The sequence below is a fragment of the Oncorhynchus clarkii genome, chromosome 16, assembly GCF_045791955.1.
Source record: "Oncorhynchus clarkii lewisi isolate Uvic-CL-2024 chromosome 16, UVic_Ocla_1.0, whole genome shotgun sequence".
In the NCBI taxonomy this organism is placed as follows: domain Eukaryota; kingdom Metazoa; phylum Chordata; class Actinopteri; order Salmoniformes; family Salmonidae; genus Oncorhynchus; species Oncorhynchus clarkii.
The window spans coordinates 13035523-13057126 of record NC_092162.1 but is presented as its reverse complement, the minus strand read 5'-3'; the positions used below and the strand labels follow the sequence as shown (position 1 = coordinate 13057126).

At 43.6% G+C, this 21604-nt stretch overlaps 1 protein-coding gene across 1 annotated transcript in view; it reads right to left on the bottom strand.

Moving 5' to 3' along the window:
• Window positions 1–850: 850 nt before the first annotated feature.
• Window positions 851–21604, bottom strand: part of LOC139367459 (probable E3 ubiquitin-protein ligase HECTD2) — a 35325-nt gene continuing 14571 nt past the window's right edge. The window contains exons 15-21 of the mRNA XM_071105672.1: window positions 19551–19709; window positions 11768–11842; window positions 11555–11642; window positions 11305–11411; window positions 2792–2907; window positions 2440–2583; window positions 851–2270 (exon numbers count right to left, since the gene is read on the bottom strand). Coding sequence (XP_070961773.1) covers window positions 2150–2270; window positions 2440–2583; window positions 2792–2907; window positions 11305–11411; window positions 11555–11642; window positions 11768–11842; window positions 19551–19709 — 810 coding nt within the window. The 3' untranslated portion in view covers window positions 851–2149. The remainder of the gene's footprint in view (window positions 2271–2439; window positions 2584–2791; window positions 2908–11304; window positions 11412–11554; window positions 11643–11767; window positions 11843–19550; window positions 19710–21604) is intronic.

Below are 21604 nucleotides of genomic sequence, written 5' to 3'. Positions count from 1 at the left end.
AAAGACTACAGAGACTGTCTATACATAGATGCTTTTAGAGGTTCCTAGCAGCAGCTGGGTCCAGATTTAAATTTAAACCCAGATTTAAATGGAAGGCTAGTAGTAATTTTATTTTAGCTGGGGGACCCCTCCTGTGACTGGGGGACTGGTCTATATTTTCACAAGCTTGGTTACTGCTTAACACTTTCCCAATTTAAAGCATTAGCTCATCATGTCAACTATGCTAAAAGGCTTCTCCGGAAGAACATAGTGCACATGTTTAAAATCAGTAACAGGCCACATGATTAGTAGGTTTTCTAGAATGCAGGATAACTTAACCACAGGAGGTTGGTGGCACCTTAATTGGGGAGGATGGGCTCGTGGTAATGTCTGGAGAGGAATCAGTGGAATGGTATCAAATACATCAAACACATGGTTTCCATGTGTTTGATGCCATTCCATGCACTCCATTCCAGCCATTATTGTGAGCCGTCCTCCCCTCAGCAGCCTCCACTGAACTTAACTGTGACTAAATCCCCATGTTCAACATATACATTTAATGATGAGGTGTAAATAGTTATCTATGCAGTATACTTTAAATAACTTCCATTACATCACAGTTGGTGGTATGCATTGCAACTTCACTTCCTCACTGTTGGGGAGAACTATAAACGGTTGACCTGGGCTCATAAATCCAAACAACTGATTGCTCCTGTTAGAGAAGCACAGGCAGACTTTCTTTAGTGTAAGTGTCCATTACCTGAGGAGAAAGAGTGATGAGGGAGGACTCAATGTAAGGCAAGATCGTCTAAGCCTGGTAACCTTTGGTTAATTGGACACCACATGCAACAGGAGCGACACATGCAACAGATCTGTTTCAACAAAGACCTTATTTTTATTTTCAAGATTTTAGAAGAATCATACAGTCCATGAAATGTGGACATCCTGAGCGAGCTAACTACCACACAAGTGTCACCACTTTACAAAAGAGATCCCTTTACATCAGCATTAAATCACATGACATAGTTCCCGATACTGTACATTTCATGAATCCATCTCATCGTTCTAACCTGCAGGTGTGCGAAGTCCACCGAACTCATACTTGCCTTGATATCAATCGTGATCTCATTGGTGTTTTGTAACTATTTCATACCTCTCCATACAATATGCCAACTGTACCAAGAGAAGTAATCTGTACCGAGAGGCATCACCGACAATGTGGGAGTAAGCAAACAAGGTACACAGTAAGTTCCCACATCAATAATAGCCATATACCAGCACAACTACTGTATTTATGTATCCTTTATTTAACTAGACAAGTCAGTTAAGAACAAATTCTTATTTACAATGATGGCCTAGGAACAGTGGGTTAACTGCCTTGTTCAGGGGCAGAACGACAGATTGTTACCTTGTCAGCTTGGGGATTCAATCTAGCAACCTTTCGGTTACTGGACCAACACTAACCACTAGGCTACCTGCCGCCCCAACATGATAAACCTTACCGAAGCTTGATTCCCTTTCATGCTCTACATGAAAACATCCAGAAAGGGTCGTCTAAAAACTCTGCTCCCGAACAACATAACAGAAACGTCTTCCAAATGTTTCAAAACTTCTGAGACCTCTGAAAACAAAATATATTAGTATAAATACCAACAAGTTAATATCTGTGTTCATAATTTACCATCAGACTCGGAATGATTTAAATCTTAGGCCTGAAAAGGCCTTTGTCAAAGAGAGGCGGTACAGGAACTCTGTTCAGGAGGAGAGATGGGCTCTGTCACTTTAAGAGCTGACACCACACTACTGGCAGACTGTTTGTCTCACTATTTTATCACAGACCAACCCAGCCCTGTTCTGACCTACATTCAACCTCTTACTTTAATAAACAACTCCATTGCTTAATGGACAGGGCAGAACATTTTCCATGTCCATGTTGATATCCAAAAGGCAAGTTATTTATAGCACAAACGGGGGAGCTTTGAAGGCTATACTTGTAATGTAACTTTTCACTCAATATTCTACAGAAACAGATTGATTAATTAAGTATATTGTTAAGAAATACTGAAGCTGAGAGATTACTGGTAGCATATCTGAACATGTTCAAATATACACACCCTACTGACCACGAACCAAAGATAAATGGCAGTTTAACCATTGTCGTTATCTGAGTTCACTCCAGTCCAAATCCCTCCGCATTTGAAATGGCAATAGTTAACTTCTGCTTCAGTTCTTTTTTGTTTTTGTATGGTGGCAGGCAGATCTGGTTGAAACATGTGTGAGATATAGGCAACCTGGAAGGAAGAAAAGGTCAACGATAAATTCACGTTTGTTCACAGTTGCTGTTCTGTATAAATCAAATGTGACAATAGCAACTGAATAAAGGAGGTCTGCTTTTAGTACATTTCAACATGTTTACAATGAATAAGAAAGAACACAGTGAGGACATCTGCAGTATCTCACCATTCGGTGGAGGTATCAATCTTGGAGATCTTGAAGTTGAGGTCGGCCATTCCTCCCACGGGGACGCGGTCACTTCCTGTTGAGAAGTGGAGCAGCCTTTTCTGGAACTTCAGAGGGAAGCCCAGCACCACGTCCCAGAACGCCCTGACCACGTAGACGGAGCAACACATTAGATTATTTACTTTAAGGTTAGGGTTAGGCACAATCATTAGAACCTACTTTAATTAAATGCACCATCTGGGATATTTCCTGCTGTTCAATGGTCATTTAGAAACTCAGGATTTTGGCTTGAATATCTATAAGACATCAGGCCTTTTACACAATGAATGATATAATGATGGGTTTACAGTACCTGATGGTGGGGTCAGTCTTGCTGTAGCCCTCGTACTGGGCTGCCTTCTGCAGAGAGCTCATGTCCAGGTTGGGACTGCCACACACCAGGATCTCCACCTCCTCGGGCCTCAGTAACTACAACGAGAGGGACATGACACAGAGTCACTATCGCAATAATCTGAAAAACTGTAAAACTGCAGGATATGAAACTACAGGACACAATGGGATTCCAGTGAAACTGCAGGACTTCACAAGACAACCAGTGCTAGTACCATAGGAGTTTGTCCATTAAAACCTGCCTACTGCATGACACAAGACAAGGAGTGACTATGTTGGTCTGAATCATGAATCCCTGTTCATTGACCCAATATTGCACTAAAATTTGCACTTAAACAGAGCAGTGCGTGACTATGGTAGTGTCATGCATGGATTGTTGTGTCACACACTGTCTAAAGTATTAATCAGACAAATTATACAAGCATTATCAAGTTGCAAACTCGATACATTTGGCCTCATTTTGCAAACTAAATAGACATAGTTGCATATTTTCTCTGTATTACTCTGTCCTTGACCACTTTTCAGTCCCATACACTCTTCCCAGCTAGCACATTTGGTTCCTTGGATGTTGTGGGAATGTACGTTTTTGGCTTTCCATTGGTTCTGGGAACGAAGCCATAAGTGTCCTGACCGGTAAAGCTGAGGTTCTGAGAACTTTTACTATGGTTCCCTGGATGTTTTCCTGGGAGGTTTTATTAAAGTAAAGAAATAACATTCTGAGAACATGTTTCAATAAGACTTTTAAAAACACTGCTAGCTAGCATTAACTGTTTTGAACTCTAAGCACAGATAGGTCACATGGAAATTAATTAGCATTAATCATGCAAACACATACATTTAAAAAATAATTGTGGCATGGTATCTGTGAGATTTGAACATTCTGTTCACTAATCATGGAATAGTCCACTGCACCACCAGGATGTTGCTAGAATGCCTTGTTTTTTTTTTACTCATACAAAGCTATTCATGTTAGTCTATTCAAACAGACCCCATTTTAAAGGAAACAATCACTTATTAAGATCAGGTGTGGCCAATTAGTGGGCGTGGCCAACACACCTGAACACACTTAACATGGGAAGAGGCATTGCTCTGATTTCTTGATATCTCAGATATCAGGTCCTAGTTTTGTGGCACCTGGAATAATGTCCAGTTGTGTGGCCAGGTGCGGCAAAGAAGCACATAGGCAAATTGCAGTTGGTCCAAAACAGAGCAGCACGTATTTCACTTAGATGTACACAGAGGGCAAATATCAATGACATGCACGTAAATCTCTCCTGGCTCAAAGTTGAGGAGAGATTGACTGCATCACTATTGGTCTTTGTGCGAGGTGTTGTGTTGAAGATACCCAACTGTCTGTTCAAGCAGTTGGCACACAGTTTTGACACTCATCAGTACCACACGAGACATGCAACCAGAGGTCTCTTCACAGTCCCCAGGTCCAGAACAGAGGCTGGGAAACACACAGTATTAAATAGAGCCATGACTAAATATAACTCTCTGCCACCCCAGGTAACTCAAACTAGAAATAAAAACAGATTAAAAAAAACCCAGATAAAAGAACACCTTACAACACGACGGGGACTGTGATGAGACACGGACCATTTTTATGCATTTTGTATTGTATTATGTATTGTTTTATGCATGTGATACGTGGTTGGGATACGACTGTGATATGTGGTTGTCTCGCCTCTCTATCTTAAGATGAATGCACTAGCTGAGGGTCACTCTGGATGGGAAATTATGCTGAATGGCTAAATTGTAATGTAAATGTAGTGCTATGTATATTTATGTATATTATGTACTTTATTTGTTGTGTTGTTTCCTGTTTCAATCCCAGGAACAGTAGCCGCTACCTCGAATCCGAATAAATACTAAAAGATAGAGGATGGCGAGAGTTTTGTTGACGCTGAGAATGGAATGTGTATGTTTTAAAATAATATTCTTAAAACTTTCTTTGAATGTTACTAATGCTTTCTTGTGTTTTTTTATGGAAAGTTTTCTTAATGTTCAGAGAACATGAATTAAAATAGAACCTGCAGAAAACATTATGCTGAAGTACTGAAATACCAACAGAAAAATATTGTTTCTTAATGTTCTCTGAACGTTCTGAGAACATGACTTTAAATAGAACCATGAGGAAACCTGCAGAAAACATAGTACTAAAATTTCCACCGAAGAAACATATGGTTCTCAGAACGTTATGTGCTAGCTGGGTATCCTGCACCATTCCCAGAACATTGTGGCAAGGTTATATGCCAAATAACTATAGGACAACCACGCTCTCACCAAGCGCAAAGAAACATATGGTTCTCAGAAAGTTGTGTGCTAGCTGGGTTATCACATCATGACTCCACTTTATCCAAACACACCCAGACAGCAGTGTCAGGCAGTGCACGCTCTGCAGGACTGCCTCACAACAGCACAGTTTCACCTTGTTCATGAAGTGCAAACAGAAATGCAACCCGATGACTAGCTAGAGCAAGCCAAGCCAATGGCAAGATCCAGCTGAGGTATAGAGTTACTGAAGAATCTGGGACAGACCAAACTGTGGTCTGCTACACCTTCTTTCCCCTCTCTCCCCCATTTTCCCTCTCTCCCCTCACCCCACTAGACAGCCAGTGAGTTATTGCTGTCACAGCAGTGTTGCATAATTAATGCAAGCGTAGACAACCATTGCGTAACTGTATCAAGGAGCTGGTTTGAAAGCCGATTGCATTCACTGGCGTGGGGCCATATGGCGGCTAAAGCTGACTTTTCCTACATGTACAGTACATGTTTCTGTCCCACTTTCACTGACCAGCATGAAAATACATGTACAATATGAGCCTGTTCATATGAGCATGCACTGCATTTGAAAGCTAAGAGGAAAAATCTAATAGATTGTACTAACAGAGCTAATAATAGAAGCAGTACTGAATATATCTAACTACTGGCAAGTTCTATGTTGGTGCTGGTGCAACAAGACCATATTAAGTAGCAAGTCCTACCAAGATTGAAAGAGGGATTTTTGTTTTAGTCTCAGTGCAAAAACAAAAAGCTCAGGGACATTTGTAATTTGAGACCCCATCAAGTTCAGTCATTGCGACAAATGACATAGTATTACTGATTCTGATATTGCGCTGCATTGCATTCTGTTGAAAATTATATTCCTGTTACATTCTGATGTGTTCTCAGTTCTAAATTGAAAATATGAAGTTTCCTTATTCATGTCACTGAGGGAGAGAGGGGAATTTAGACCGTTTACATTCTGTCAGAATATGTTATTTTTGGACATCAGGGATCCTATGGGGAGGAGTGAGGAATTTGGGGCCGAGGTCAGGTCAGATGAAGTAAGGAAGAACAGATATCACTAAGGTTCTATTAGCAATAGAAATGTATTGGCTGTTCAGATGTGTAGGAGACTCAGCATAGGAGAAAGGGTTAAATACCAATACTTGTGTGAATATGTTTTTGGTCTTATGCAGCTGTAGGACCAAGCGTGTGAATAAACTTGGTTTGAGCTTTACTAAGCGTCCAGGTTTTTTTATTCTGTTTATTTAGAACCAAACAATGCATATTAGATTCCTATTTTTGTGTTTCTTTTCAATCTCCATTATCCAAAATGGATAGACTTCATGCATGCTAAAATTGCTGCACCAGGAAAATAATTGAATGAATGTTTAACTGTGGTCGGTTCAACTGTGGCATAAATACCAACTCTGGCATTCAGTGACACGTACAGCAAACAGATCATTGAACAGTCAAATATTTGTTTTTGCAAGTGCAGCAGAGTCCTTGCCCAGACAGATACCAATGACCGCAATACAACAATGAGGGAAATTTCCATCGCTGTCAGCTCGTCTGAAAGTTCACTACACTACAGTTAATTGCAGTACCCCAGTGTGTTTTAATCATGTCAATTTGAATTGATTCTAATTGATTGATTACTTGGTGTAGTCCAGGGTTACTCAAATACAATTTGAAAAGGTCCAGTCACACAAATGTCCTAGGTGGAAAAGGTCCGGATTCATATTGTCATTTATCAGTGTAGTAACAAACTCCAAACCCAACACAAGCACTGTCCAAGACACACACTGATTACATTGCTCTTGTTGTTGGAGAGAACATTTTGTAGTTTTAAAGCTTATTTCCTGCAATTCTACACATTTTGCCATGTCTTAATGTGTTCGTTCGTATGTTATCTGAGTGACTCAGACATTACAACAAAATTTTATTTTTTGATGGGGACCCGTGGTCCGTACGGGTCTGGATACAGACCGTGGCCTGCCTATCAAAGACGGTTGGTGTGGTCCATCTTTCACTCATTGTTAGTTCCACAATATGCCGTTCGGTTTCTGTCATCAGGTCAGCAAGGAAACAGTTAATTAACTAATGGGAAAGCAATTGATAACGGCCAGAGAGAGCCAGATCCTCCCATGTCAAACCATGCAAATCTAACCATAAAGCTGGCCTGGTTCTGCATGAATACAGAAGCTTTGTGGTCTGTCTGATTTATATTCGTGGAAGGACGTCACTCTCGTCATTTATTGTAGTTCCCACGTACACTTTCTATAGGCCACTCATACGAGCCTCCCCCTTATGGCCCAAAGAGCCCTGGTTACAGGGTGGAGACAGAGCACACAAAAATCCCTGTTAGGAGGCCTATGTCAAGAGAGGGGGAGGGGAGCTCTGTGAACACATTTAGCAGGCAGCGAGGAACAGTACACTCACTCACACACTCTCATGCACACACAGCCAAGTCCCAACTCCTCATTGCCTCTCTGTAAAATGCAAATGCAAAATGGACCTCACGTTTCTCCCTACGCTGCCTAATCAGGAACTTTCTACATGAGTTGAACACTATTGACACTTCAAACAGGACCAGCTGGCACTGAAATGCAGCACAACAAATGATGTCCTTTCACTTTCAGTGATACACGCTAAAGAATAATGGTTCTAAATAATACCAGATAGGGGTTCTTTGGCTTTTAACCCTAGCAGAACCCTTTTTTGAAGGTTCTGTAAAGAAAGCTGTTATAAATAACTATTTCCGAAGGTTCTATAAAGAACCATTAAAAAAGTTATATATAGCACCAAAAAATGGTTATAACCCTTTTATGTCACACCCTGATCTGTTTCACCTGTCTTTGTGATTGTCTCCACCCCCCTCCAGGTGTCACCCATCTTCCCCATTATCCCCTGTGTATTTATACCTGTGTTCTCTGGTTGTCTGTTGCTAGTTCATTTTGTTTCGTTAAGCCCACCAGCGGTTTTCCCTCGGTCTCTCTCGATTGTTCCTGTTTTCTAGCTTTTCCGGTTTTGACCTTTTCTGCCTGCCCTGACCCTGCTTGCCGTCTACCTTTGTCCCACCTATCTGGATTACTGACCTCTGCCTACCCTGACTTCCGTCCTGTACCTTTGCCCCACCTATCTGGATTACTGACCCTTGCCTGCCCTTGACCTGTCTTTTGCCAGCCCCTGTTGGATTAATAAACTGTTGTTAATTCGACGTTGTCTGCATCTGGGTCTTACCTCAAACGTGATATTTTTTATGGTTCTTTAAAGAACCATTATGGACAATGGTTCTACAGTTTGTCACACCAATTAGGATTAATTTATTAATTCATTTTGACATTAAAAGTCTTGACATTTTCTTTTTGTAAAAACATTTCTACCCCTTTTTGTGATATCCAGGACTCGGGAGAGGAGAAGGTCGAGAACCATTGTCACGTCCTGACCATGGAGAGCCCTTGGTTCTCTATGGTATAGTAGGTCAAGGTGTGACTAGGGGGTATTCTAGGTGTATTATTTCTATGTTGGTGCTCTTGGTATGGTTCCCAATTAGAGGCAGCTGAGGTTTGTTGTCTCTAATTGGGGATCATACTTAAGGATTCCCTGTTTCCACCTGCTGTGTGGGATATTGTTTTGAGTTAGTGCATGTTGCACCTCTGATGTCACGGTTCGTTGTTTGTTTTTTTTTGTTTGGAAGTTTCACTTAAATAAATATGTGGAACTTTAATCACGCTGCGACTTGGTCCGTCTCTCCACACATCCGTGACAGAATATCCCACCAACAAAGGACCAAGCAGTGTGAACATGAGGTGAGGAAGTTTTGGACTTGGGAGGACATGAGAGGATGCGAGACCCTTCCTTGGCGGCAGACGGAAGGTTGTGAGGGAGGATGGCAACGACGCCGGGGTTCACGGCCACAGAAAGCCCAAGGACAACCCCAAGATTTTTGGGGGGGAGGGCACAAGGGGTGGCCGGTTGAGCCAAGGAGAGTGCCAGAGCCCGAATGGCAAACTCTGGAGGAGCGTGTCATCAGACCATGGCCACAGAAGCCCCAATATTTTTTTGGGGGGGGGCACATGGAGCTGGCGGCTGAGCAGAGGGAAGAGCCAGAGACCACCTGGGAGGAGATAGAGAGGTGGTTGGTCGACCCAAGGAGAGTACCAGAGAATGGAGTTGGCTAGGAGTATGCGGCAACGCAGGCGTTAGGAGGAACGTATCATCAGTCAGGTGAAACCTGGGCCGGCTCCACGTAACTGGCCTCTAGTGTGCCTCTCCAGTACAGTAAGTCCTGTGTCTCCTCCTTGCACTCTCCCTGAAGTGCGCCTCCCCAGTGCGGTACGTCCTGTGCCTGCTCCTCGCACTCGCCCTGAAGTGCGTGTCACCAGTCCGGTGCCACCTGTGCCGGCTCCACGCACCAGGCCTCCAGTGGGCCTTCCCAGTCCGGTACGTCCTGTACCTGCTCCATGCACTGGGCCTCCAGTGCGCATTCACAGTCCAGAGCTTCCAGCGAGACGGTTCATAGTCCAGAGCTTCTGGCGACGGATCACAGTCCAGAGCTTCTGGCGACGGTTCCCAGTCCAGAGCTTCTGGCGACGGTTCCCAGTCCAGAGCTTCCGGCGACGGTTCCCAGTCCAGAGCTTCCGGCGACGATTCCCAGTCCAGAGCTTCCGGCGACGATTCCCAGTCCAGAGCTTCCGGCGACGATTCCCAGTCCAGAGCTTCCGGCGACAGTTCACAGTCCAGAGCTTCCGGCGATGTTTCACAGTCTGGAACCTCCTACGACAGTCCACAGTCCGGAATCTACTGCGACGGTCCACAGCCCGGAACCTCCTGCGACGGTCCACAGCCCGGAACCTCCTGCGACGGTCCACAGTCCAGAACCTCCTGCGACGGTCCACAGTCCGGAACCTCGAGCAACGGTCAAAGGTTTGGAGAGTCCAGGCACGGCGGCCAGTCCTGCTCCATGGCAGGAGCCTTCCTCGGCACCGGTGCCCAGTCCAGGCACGGTGCCCAGTCCAGCTCCATGGCAGGAGCCTTCCTCTGCGCCGGTGCCCAGTCCAGGCACGGCGCCCAGTCCCGCTACATGGCAGGAGCTTTCCTCTGCGCCGGTGCCCAGTCCAGACACGGTGCCCAGTCCAGCTCCATGGCAGAAGATTTCCTCTGCGCCAGTGCCCAGTCCATGCATGGAGTCCAGTCCCGCTCCATGGCAGGAGCCTTCCTCTGCGCCGGTGCCCAGTCCAGGCACGACGTCCTGTCCCGCTCCAAGGCCGGAGCCTTACTCTGCGCCAGTGCCCAGTCCAGGCACAGCGTCCAACCCAGCTCTATGGCCGGAGCCCTCCTTGGCGCCGATGCCCAGTCCAGGCACGGCGTTCAGCCCGGATCCGGGGTCTGGGCAGGGGGCTACAATCTGCACCGGAGCCGCCACCGACACGAATCACCCCCCTACCCTCCCAAGTTGGTTTCAGGTTTTGTGGCCGGACACCACACCTTTGGGGGGGTACTGTCATGCCCTGATCATGGAGAGCCCTTGGTTCTCTATGGTATAGTAGGTCAGGGTGTGACTAGGGGGTGTTCTAGGTGTATTATTTCTATGTTGGTGCTCTTGGTATGGTTCCCAATTAGAGGCAGCTGAGGTTCGTTGTCTCTAATTGGGGATCATACTTAAGGGTTCCCTGTTTCCACCTGCTGTGTGGGATATTGTTTTGAGTTAGTGCATGTAGCACCTCTGATGTCACGGCTCGTTGTTTGTTTCTTTTTGTTTGGACGTTTCGACTTAAATAAATATGTGTAACTTTAATCACGCTGCGCTTTGGTGCGTCTCTCCACACATCTGTGACAGCCATGCATTCTCTGAAACATGACCCTGCCAAGCCACACTGCTTCTTGACACACTGCTCACTAAACCCGAACGCCAGCAGCACCAATGTGTCAGAGGAAACACTGTACAACTGGAAACCGTGTCAGCGTGCATGCACCCGGCCCGCCACAGGACTTGCTATAGCACAATGGGACAAGGACATCCTGGCCGGCCAAACCCTCCCTGAACCCGGACGACGCTGGGCCAATTGTGCGCCGCCTCATGGGTCTCTCGGTCGCGGCCGGCTGCAACACAGCCTGGGTTCAAACCCAAATCTGCATTGACGCCTTTAGCACTGGGATGCAGTGCCTTAGACCACTGAAGCCCAAAAGTCTTGACATTCTTACCATCAAAGCGTCGGAGGCGCACACACTGTGGAAGCCATAGTAGAAGGTAGTAAACTGCCTGTAAATGGACTTGTTCAGCAGGAAATCTACGTACAGCTGGACATACTCTGCAAAGACAAGAATAATCAAACAATCAACTATGAGAGAACAAACAATTGCCACATAGTCTGAAAGGCAGTGTACTGTTAGATATCCCAAGCTACTGCAGGACAGTGATCTTTTCTCTGGCATCTGTCTACTCCTCACTTACCCTTCCTGTTCTGGTTGGTGACAGGAATCTTATCTCCTCCCGGTTTCAGATTGTAGGACTTGATCACACCTAGTTCTTCCTGCGACACCTACAATGACATTCATCACATTAGTGGAGCGCTTCCCGTGTGCTGTAACAGTATGTATTATGGTGATGTCAAATATATTATGTTTCGTAAGTGTTATTGTGTGTAAGAATTTGTGTTTTCCCCACCTGAAAAGTAGTACAGAAGTCCTCCTCCACGTTGCCTTCATAGCTGAGAAGTTCTGCCAGCCCATGAGAAAGATCCTGAAACACAAGATCAAATCTATAAGCATGGCTTTTTATATAGATTGCAACCACTCGTTATGAAGCATATATGACTTCTTCTTCTTATACATCTGTGAAGAGGGAAAAAAAACATCTTGCCATTTGAAAGTGCCATGGTGGAAACTTCTGCCTCATACAGCACAGAACACTATGTTCATAGAATGTTTTATGGAGGAAAATCTGACTTCATTTCATCATTGATACTTCTAATGACTGACTTGTCTTTTGTGTGACATTGTAAGAACAAACAGCAAGAGCACCATGTAAAGCCTTTACAACTACACAATCTAGAACACATATTGAGGAAACAACATAACCATTATATGGTGTATGCATGGTACATGATCTGTTGTTGTTGATTTGATTAGGATCCACATTAGTGCCACAAAGAGGAACTTGGGAAAATGACAACTGGTCCAGAACAAGGCAGCACAGTTTGCTCTTAAATGTACACGTAGAGCTAATATTAATCATTTGCATGTCAATCTCTCATGGCTCAAAGTAGAGGAGTGATCGACTTCATCACTACTTGTTTTTGTAAGAAGTTTTGCCATGTTGAATGCACCGAGGTGTCTGTTTAAACTACTAGCACACAGCTCAGACACCCATGCATACCCCACAAGACATGCCACCAGAGGTCTCTTCACAAGTCCAGAACAGACTATGTGAGCCACACAGTACTATATAAAGCATGACTACATGGAACTATATTCCACAGCAAGTAACATACAGAGCAGTAGAAACAGATTGGAAAAACAGATAAAAATATATGTTATGGAACAGCGTGGACAGTGAAGAGACACAAACACAGGCACAGACACACGATAACACATGGATTTTGTATTGTAGATATGTGGTGGTGGAGTAAGGGCCTGAGGGCACACACTTAATGTGTTGTGAAATCTGTAGTGAATGTATTGTAATGTTTTTAAAATTGTATAACTAACTTAATTTTGCTGGACCCCAGGAGGAGTACATGAGAGTACAGCTAATGGGGATCCATAAAAAACACAAATACAAATCCAAATTAGCCAACGCCAATGGCGACAGGTAGTCTTACTGGGGTCTGACACTTAACGACAATACATCTAGCAATTACACATACATTAGTGGATTTGGCTATTTCAGCCACACCAGTTGCTGACAGGTTTATAAAATCTTTGCACACAGTCATGCAATCTCCATAGACAAACATTGTCAGTAGAATGGCCTGACTGAAGAGCTCTGTGACTTTCAACGTGGCACCGTCATAGGATACCACCTTTCCAACATGTCAGTTCGTCAAATTTCTGCCCTGCTAGAGCTGCCCTGGTCAACTGTAAGCGCTGTTACTGTGAAGTGGAAACATCTAGGAGCAACAAAGGCTCAGCCACGAAGTGGTAGGCCACACAAGCTAACAGAATGGGTTCGCCGAGTGCTGAAGCGCGTAAAAAGTTTCTGTCTTCGGTTTCAACAGCGAGTTCCAAACTGCCTCTGGAAGCATCGTCAGCACAATAACTGTTCGTCGGAAGCTTCATGAAATGGTTTTCAATGGCCATGCGTAATGCCAAGCGTCGGTGTAAAGCTCGCAACCATTGGACTCTGGAGCAGCGAAAACAAGTTCTCTGGAGTGATGAATCACGCATCACCATCTAGCAGTCCGACTGACGAATCTGGGTTTGGCGAAAGCCAGGAGAACGATACCTGTCCGAATGCATAGTGCCAACTATAAAGTTTGGTGGAGGAGGAATAATGGTCTGAGGCGGGTTTTCATGGTTCGGGCTAGGCCCTTTAGTTCCAGTGAAGGGAAATCTTAACACTACAGCATACAATTACATTATAGACGATTCTGAGCTTCCAACTTTGTGGCAACAGTTTGGGGAAGGCCCTTTCCTGTTTTAGCATGACAATGCCCGATGCACAAAGTGAGGTCAATATAGAAATGGTTTGTTGAGATCGGTGTGGAAGAACTGGACTGGCCTGCACAGCGTCCTGACCTCAACTCCATCCAACACCTTTGGGATGAATTGGAACGCAGACTGCGAGCCAGGCCTAATTGCCCAAGACCAGTGCCCGACCTCACTAATGATCTTGTCGCTGTATGGAAGCAGGTCCCTGTAGCAATGTTCCAACATCTATTGGAAAGCCTTCCCAGTAGAGTGTTTGCTGTTATAGCAGAAAAAGGGAGACCAACTCCATATTAATACCCACGATTTTGGAATGAGATGTTCGACGAGCACATGTTCACATACTTTTGGTCATGTAGTTTACATGTCAGTACATGCACACAAAAAGTAGGCGTTGTGCCGTGCGTGAGGTGTTACTTTATTTCTTTTTTTTAAAACCAAGTTTGCTGTTCACTTGTGTTCCACGGCTCTGTATAATACTGTACATTTCCTTGAATTTGTTCTGGACTTTTGGGGAATGTGAAAAGACCCCTGGTGGCATGTCTGGTGGGGTAAGTGTGTGTGTCAGTGCTGTGTTTAAGTTGACTATGCAAACAATTTGGAACATGAATGTGTCTTATAAAAAAAAGACCGATGCAGTCAGTCTTTCCTCAACTCTTAGCCAAGAGAGACTGGCATGCGTAGTATTAATATTAGCACTCTGATTACAGTGAAGAGCAAGCTGCAGCTTAACTACTGTAGCTCCTTCTTTGCAGCACCTGATTATATGTTTTTTATTTAACTAGGCAAGTCAGATAAGAACAAATTCTTATTTACAATGACAGGCCTAGGAACAGTGGGTAAACGGCCTTGTTCAGCGGCAGAACAACAGATTTTTACCTTGTGGGCTCAGGGATTCAATCCAGCAACACTTTCGGTTACTGGCCCAATGCTCTAACCACTAGGCTACCTGCCACCCCATATGACTGGACAATATCAAGATAAGATAAAACTAGAGCCTGCAGGACTTGCTTTGTGGAGTGTGGTGTCTCTTTATCACGGACAGACCTCTCCCCATCTTTACACAAACATTGATCGATATATTTTGACCATGACAGTTTACAATCTAAGGTAACACCAAGTAATTTAGTCTCCTCAACGTGGTCAACAGCCACACCACTCATTACCAGATTCAGCTGAGGTCTAGAACTTAGGGAATGATTTGTACCAAATACAACAACATCACTGTGATTATGCTATTCCGATCCATACCTTAGAACATAGTCACACAAAATACATTTTACAATGCAAACGCAATCATTCGAAGAACAATGACATGTGTTTGACGTCAGTGCTGGTCAGTCTTTTTAAAGAACTTGCGGCAGCTTTTTCACTGTCCTCCTCCAATTTAGGAAAAAGTATTCAACAGAGGCCGTTATGTAAGCTAAGACAAGGCCAACTGCCCAGTAAAAACCTGGCAAGGCTGTGCAGCGCAATGTTTATTAATTTAACTAGGCAAGTCAGTTAAGAACAAATTCTTATTTCTAATGACGGCCTACCCCGGCCAAACCCTTACGACGCTGGGCCAGTTGTGCACTGCCCAATCTCAGCTGGTTGTGATACAGCCTGGAATCAAACCAGGGTCTGTAGTGACACCGCTAAAACTGAGACACAGTCATTTAGACCACTGCGCCACTCGGGAGCCCAATGAGATACGATGCATACTGAATAGAAAGCTACACAATTACACCTAAATAAGTTTAATACCAGTCTTATTGACAGTAATGTATTGTGTGCATACAAGTAGACAGTATATGATTAACATAGATTTTGTTTGTTTTGAGTTTGTAGAGATTGCAAGTGGCGATGTGCATACGTTAGGTTTGAGCGCCCTCTGCTGGTGAATATTGGAAAATGTCAGTACTTCAATCACTTTCAATAGCAACTCAAAAATCTACATATTATGTGAAACTACATGATTATATAAGGAAATATTATGTCAACAAAGCATAACATTGATGGCAATTGCAGAACATGTCATGCCACGTCAAGTGTATCTCACCTCCCTAACTACAGCTGGCATCATTCAACCCCCCTGATCAATGAAAAACGCTGCCATCACCAGGACAGCTTCATTAGCAGTGTTAGACTGCTAGGTGTGACATCTGTGGGTAGGAATCTATCACTGGTGCGTCTGAGGTGATGGTGGGAGTCCAGCCTGGTATCTCTGAGACCTAGCCAAATCACTCTCATCTCACTTTGGCAGCAGCCACACTGTTATGAGACTGGTGGCAGGGTGAGACTGGGACCGTATTGAGTGTGAACATGGTTGACTATCTCACACTCCTGTGGCGCACGGCACAAACACTTTGACACCATGAGTCAACAAATAGCACAATATATGACTCCCTAAACTACAAGCACATTACTGACATTATGATGCCTTTATTCCTTCACATATTGTTCAGCTATAAGTAGGAACAGGGGCAAATTGGAGTTAATTTTAGCACACTCTATATAACTTCTTAGTCTAGCAACCGTACATACAGTTGAAGTCGGAAGTTTACATACACCAAAATACATTTAAACTCAGCTTTTCACAATTCCTGACATTTAATCCTAGTAAAAATTCCCTGTCTTAGGTCAGTTAAGATCACTAATTTATTATAAGAATGTGAAATGTCAGAATAATAGTAGAGAGAATTATTAAGAATTATTATTATTAAGAATTTTATTTATTTCATCACATTCCCAGTGGGTCAGAAGTTTACATACACTCAATTAGTACTTGGTAGCATTGCCTTTAAATTGTTTAACTTGGGTCAAATATTTTGGGTAGCCTTCAACAAGCTTCCCACAATAAGTTGGGTGAATTTTGGCCCATTCCTCCAGACAGAGCTTGGGTAACTGAGTCAGGTTTGTAGGCCTCCTTGCTCACACACGCTTTTTCAGTTCTGCCCACAAATTATTCCATAGGATTGAGGTCAGGGCTTTGTGATGGCCACTCTCATTTTGTTTACTTACCTACACAAATAGCTAGCTAAAACAAAGTGTTAATAAGATAAAAAAAATAATTTAAAAGATTTACCAGCAAAACAAATAAAAAGACCTTGACTTTGTTGTCCTTGAACCATTTTACCACAACTTTGGAAGTATGCTTGGGGTCATTGTCCATTTGGAAGACCCATTTGCGACCAAGCTTTAACTTCCTGACTGATGTCTTGAGATGTTGCTTCAATATATCCACATAATTTTCCTTCCTCACGATGCCAACTATTTTGTGAAGTACATCAGTCCCTCCTGCAGCAAATCACTCCCACAACATGGCGCTGCCACCCCCGTACTTCACGGTTGGGATGGTGTTCTTCGGCTAGCAAGCCTCCCCCTTTTTCCTCCAAACATAACGATGGTCATTATGGCCAAACAGTTCAATTTTTGTTTCATCAGACCAGAGGACATTTCTCCAAAAAGTACAATCTTTGTCCCCATGTGCAGTTGCAAACCGTAGTCTGGCTTTTTTATGGCGGTTTTGGAGCAGTGACTTCTTCCATGCTGAGTGGCCTTTCAGGTTATGTTGACATAGGACTCGTTTTACTGTGGATATAGATACTTTTGTACCTGTTTCCTCCAGCATCTTCACAAGGTCATTTTCTGTTGTTCTGGGATTGATTTGCACTCTTCGCACCAAAGTACCTTCCTCTCTAGGAGACGGAACGCATCTTCTTCCTGAGCGAAGTTCAACTTAGTTCAACTTAGTTTATGTAAACTTCTGACCCACTGGAATTGTGATACTGTGAATTATTAGTGAAATAATCTGTTTATAAACAATTGTTGGAAAAAATACTTGTGTCATGCATGAAGTAGATGTTCTAACCGACTTGCCAAAACTATAGTTACAGTGCCTTGCGAAAGTATTCGGCCCTCTTAAACTTTACGACCTTTTGCGACATTTCAGGCTTCAAACATAAAGATATAAAACTGTATTTTTTTGTGAAGAATCAACAACAAGTGGGACACAATCATGAAGTGGAACGACATTTATTGGATATTTCAAACTTTTTTAACAAATCAAAAACTGAAAAATTGGGCGTGCAAAATTATTCAGCCCCTTTACTTTCAGTGCAGCAAACTCTCTCTAGAAGTTCAGTGAGGATCTCTGAATGATCCAATGTTGACCTAAATGACTAATGATGATAAATACAATCCACCTGTGTGTAATCAAGTCTCCGTATAAATGCACCTGCACTGTGATAGTCTCAGAGGTTCGTTAAAAGCGCAGAGAGCATCATGAAGAACAAGGAACACACCAGGCAGGTCCGAGATACTGTTGTGAAGAAGTTTAAAGCCGGATTTGGATACAAAAAGATTTCCCAAGCTTTAAACATCCCAAGGAGCACTGTGCAAGCGATAATATTGAAATGGAAGGAGTATCAGACCACTACAAATCTACCAAGACCTGGCCGTCCCTCTAAACTTTCAGCTCATACAAGGAGAAGACTGATCAGAGATGCAGCCAAGAGGCCCATGATCACTCTGGATGAACTGCAGAGATCTACAGCTGAGGTGGGAGACTCTGTCCATAGGACAACAATCAGTCGTATATTGCACAAATCTGGCCTTTATGGAAGAGTGGCAAGAAGAAAGCCATTTCTTAAAGATATCCATAAAAAGTGTCGCTTAAAGTTTGCCACAAGCCACCTGGGAGACACAACAAACATGTGGAAGAAGGTGCTCTGGTCAGATGAAACCAAAATGGAACTTTTTGGCAACAATGCAAAACATTATGTTTGGCGTAAAAGCAACACAGCTGAACACACCATCCCCACTGTCAAACATGGTGGTGGCAGCATCATGGTTTGGGCCTGCTTTTCTTCAGCAGGGACAGGGAAGATGGTTAAAATTGATGGGAAGATGGATGGAGCCAAATACAGGACCATTCTGGAAGAAAACCTGATGGAGTCTGCAAAAGACCTGGGACTGGGACGGAGATTTGTCTTCCAACAAGACAATGATCCAAAACATAAAGCAAAATCTACAATGGAATGGTTCAAAAATAAACATATCCAGGTGTTAGAATGGCCAAGTCAAAGTCCAGACCTGAATCCAATCGAGAATCTGTGGAAAGAACTGAAAACTGCTGTTCACAAATGCTCTCCATCCAACCTCACTGAGCTCGAGCTGTTTTGCAAGGAGGAATGGGAAAAAAATTCAGTCTCTCGATGTGCAAAACTGATAGAGACATACCCCAAGCGACTTACAGCTATAATCGCAGCAAAAGGTGGCGCTACAAAGTATTAACTTAAGGGGGCTGAATAATTTTGCACGCCCAATTTTTCAGTTTTTGATTTGTTAAAAAAGTTTGAAATATCCAATAAATGTCGTTCCACTTCATGATTGTGTTCCACTTGTTGTTGATTCTTCACAAAAAAATACAGTTTTATATCTTTATGTTTGAAGCCTGAAATGTGGCAAAAGGTCGCAAAGTTCAAGGGGGCCGAATACTTTCGCAAGGCACTGTAGTTTAGAAGAAATTTGTGGCTACTTCCGACTTCAACTGTACATCCATATTCATATACTGTACAAATCAACACTTTACCCATCAGAGAAAATCTTAATCATTCTAAAATGTCCTCTCATAAGCATCACGTCCATTCATTTGATTGTAGAAATAATTATCCTTAAACAGAGGAGTACTTTGCAAGTATAGAAATGTTTCTTTGACCACTGCAATCAATATTCTTGTACTTGTGATCGTTAGGAGGAGAGTGCAGTGTAATGGGAAAGAATGCTAGTGAGAGTCACAGCTTGTGTTGTGTACATACAGGCATGACCTGCTGTAGGTCGTCCAGGGTGAGGGTCGCCATGCCAACGGGGAGATCGAGGTCACACGGCACCACGGGCGGGGTCAGCAGCTTCTTGTAGACACAGGGTGGGAAGCTGATGTCCAGAGTGATGCTGTTGTAGACGGCCAGTCCCATGAGCTGACACATATCAAGTTGAGGGTGTATCAAAGTCTATGGTAAGGCGGTAATCACAGATCCTTTGCAAAAGAAAGCAATTACCTTCCAACACCAAATGACTCAGGGTTATCATTAAGAGAACTCATATACACCACTAGAAGAACAGATTCAAATGTGGTTAGTTATATTCCTTGAATGTAGCATAGCAGTATTGTGCTCCTGAGTTCTTCATACTTCGTAACAATGACAGCATTTTATACTAGCTTCACAGACCCTGCAGCGTGTGGTAATGATCACAATTATCACTCGATTAACACAGTATTTTGCCATGTATATTGGCTAGTAGCAGATCTGAAGAGCGAATTTAAACAGCAGGTGTATTATGCATTTACAATTAAATTGGACGGAGCCTGAACTCCTAAAGTGGTTCCAGCTGCTTCTGGCAGATCTCACTTCATGTGTCGCCCATATGGAACTTCTGTGGGAGAGGCTAAGCTGCAGAGCTCCCTAGCTTGCTAAATAGATGAATAGAGTTTGGGGAAATGCTTCAACTTATATTGGCGCAGACTTGGGGAAAATTCCATGGGAACTGAGAGGCGGAGAATGAAAATCAGACCGCTCCAGCCAGACTTGCAGCCCACAAAATAAGACAAAACAGAACCTTTCCGTTTTTATCACTATCTCTCTCTCTCTCTCTCTCTTTATTCTCTGTTGTGACACGGCATTTTTCATCACTCCGCCCTCCCTGTGGTGTTGGTTGCACAGTTTCAGACAGAGACACATAGCCACTTCAGTGTCGGTCAGTGTGCAGTAATTCCAACCCGAGTGGCAGACAGACTGGTGAGGTGGAAGGGGTGTAGGGGTATGTGGGTGGACTAGCTCAGGCTGGCTGAACATGCCTCAGGCAAGGAGGGGACAGCAGACAATGGAGAGAGGTAAGGCCAGGACACGGCCCTGGCTCCTGGCTACTGGCTGCCTCTGTGTCTGCCTCATCACTTGTGATTGTGCAACTTGGCGAGATTCGAGTCAGCCGTACCCAAGGGGAGAGCCACGTGCGCACAAGCTGCGACTCCCAACGCACACTGACTGTCGTCTCTGTAGAACACCCAGAAAGTGCTGAATACATGGTAGTGTCAATCCACCAATAGAGGGCCCTTTGGGTAGTGTTATACTGTAAACCTTTTTAAATATATACAGTAGCAGTCAATGTTTGGACACACCTATTCACAGGTTTTTCTTTCTTTTGTTACTATTTTCTACATTGTATAATATTAGCGAAGACATCAAAACTATGAAATAATACATATGGAATCATGTAGTAATCAAAAAAGTGTTAAACAAATCCAAATATATTCAAAGTAGCCACTCTCTGCCTTGATGACAGCTTTGCACACTCTTGGCATTCTCTCAACCAGCTTCATGAGGTAGTCACCTGGAATGCATTTCAATTAACAGGTGTGCCTTCTTAAAAGTTCATTTGTGGAATTTCTTTCCTTCTTAATGAGTTTGAGCCAATCAGTTGTTTTGTGACAAGGTATGTGTGGTATACAGAAGATAGCCCTATTTGGTAAAAGACCAAGTCCAAAATCAATGTTTCACAGAGTTCAAGTAACAGACGCATCTCAATATCAACTGTTCAGAGGAGACCGCATGAATCAGGCCTTCATGGTCAAATTGCTGCAAAGAAACCACTACTAAAGAACACCAATAAGAAGAAGAGACTTGCTTGGTCCAAGAAACATGACCAATGGACATTAGACTGGTGGAAATCCGTCCTTTGGTCTAATGAGTCTAAATTTGCCATTTTTTGTTCTAACTGCTGTGTCGGTAGGTGAACGGATTGGGTGAACGGATGATCTCCGCATGTGTGGTTCCCACCGTGAAGCATGGAGGAGGAGGTGTGATGGTGTGGGGGT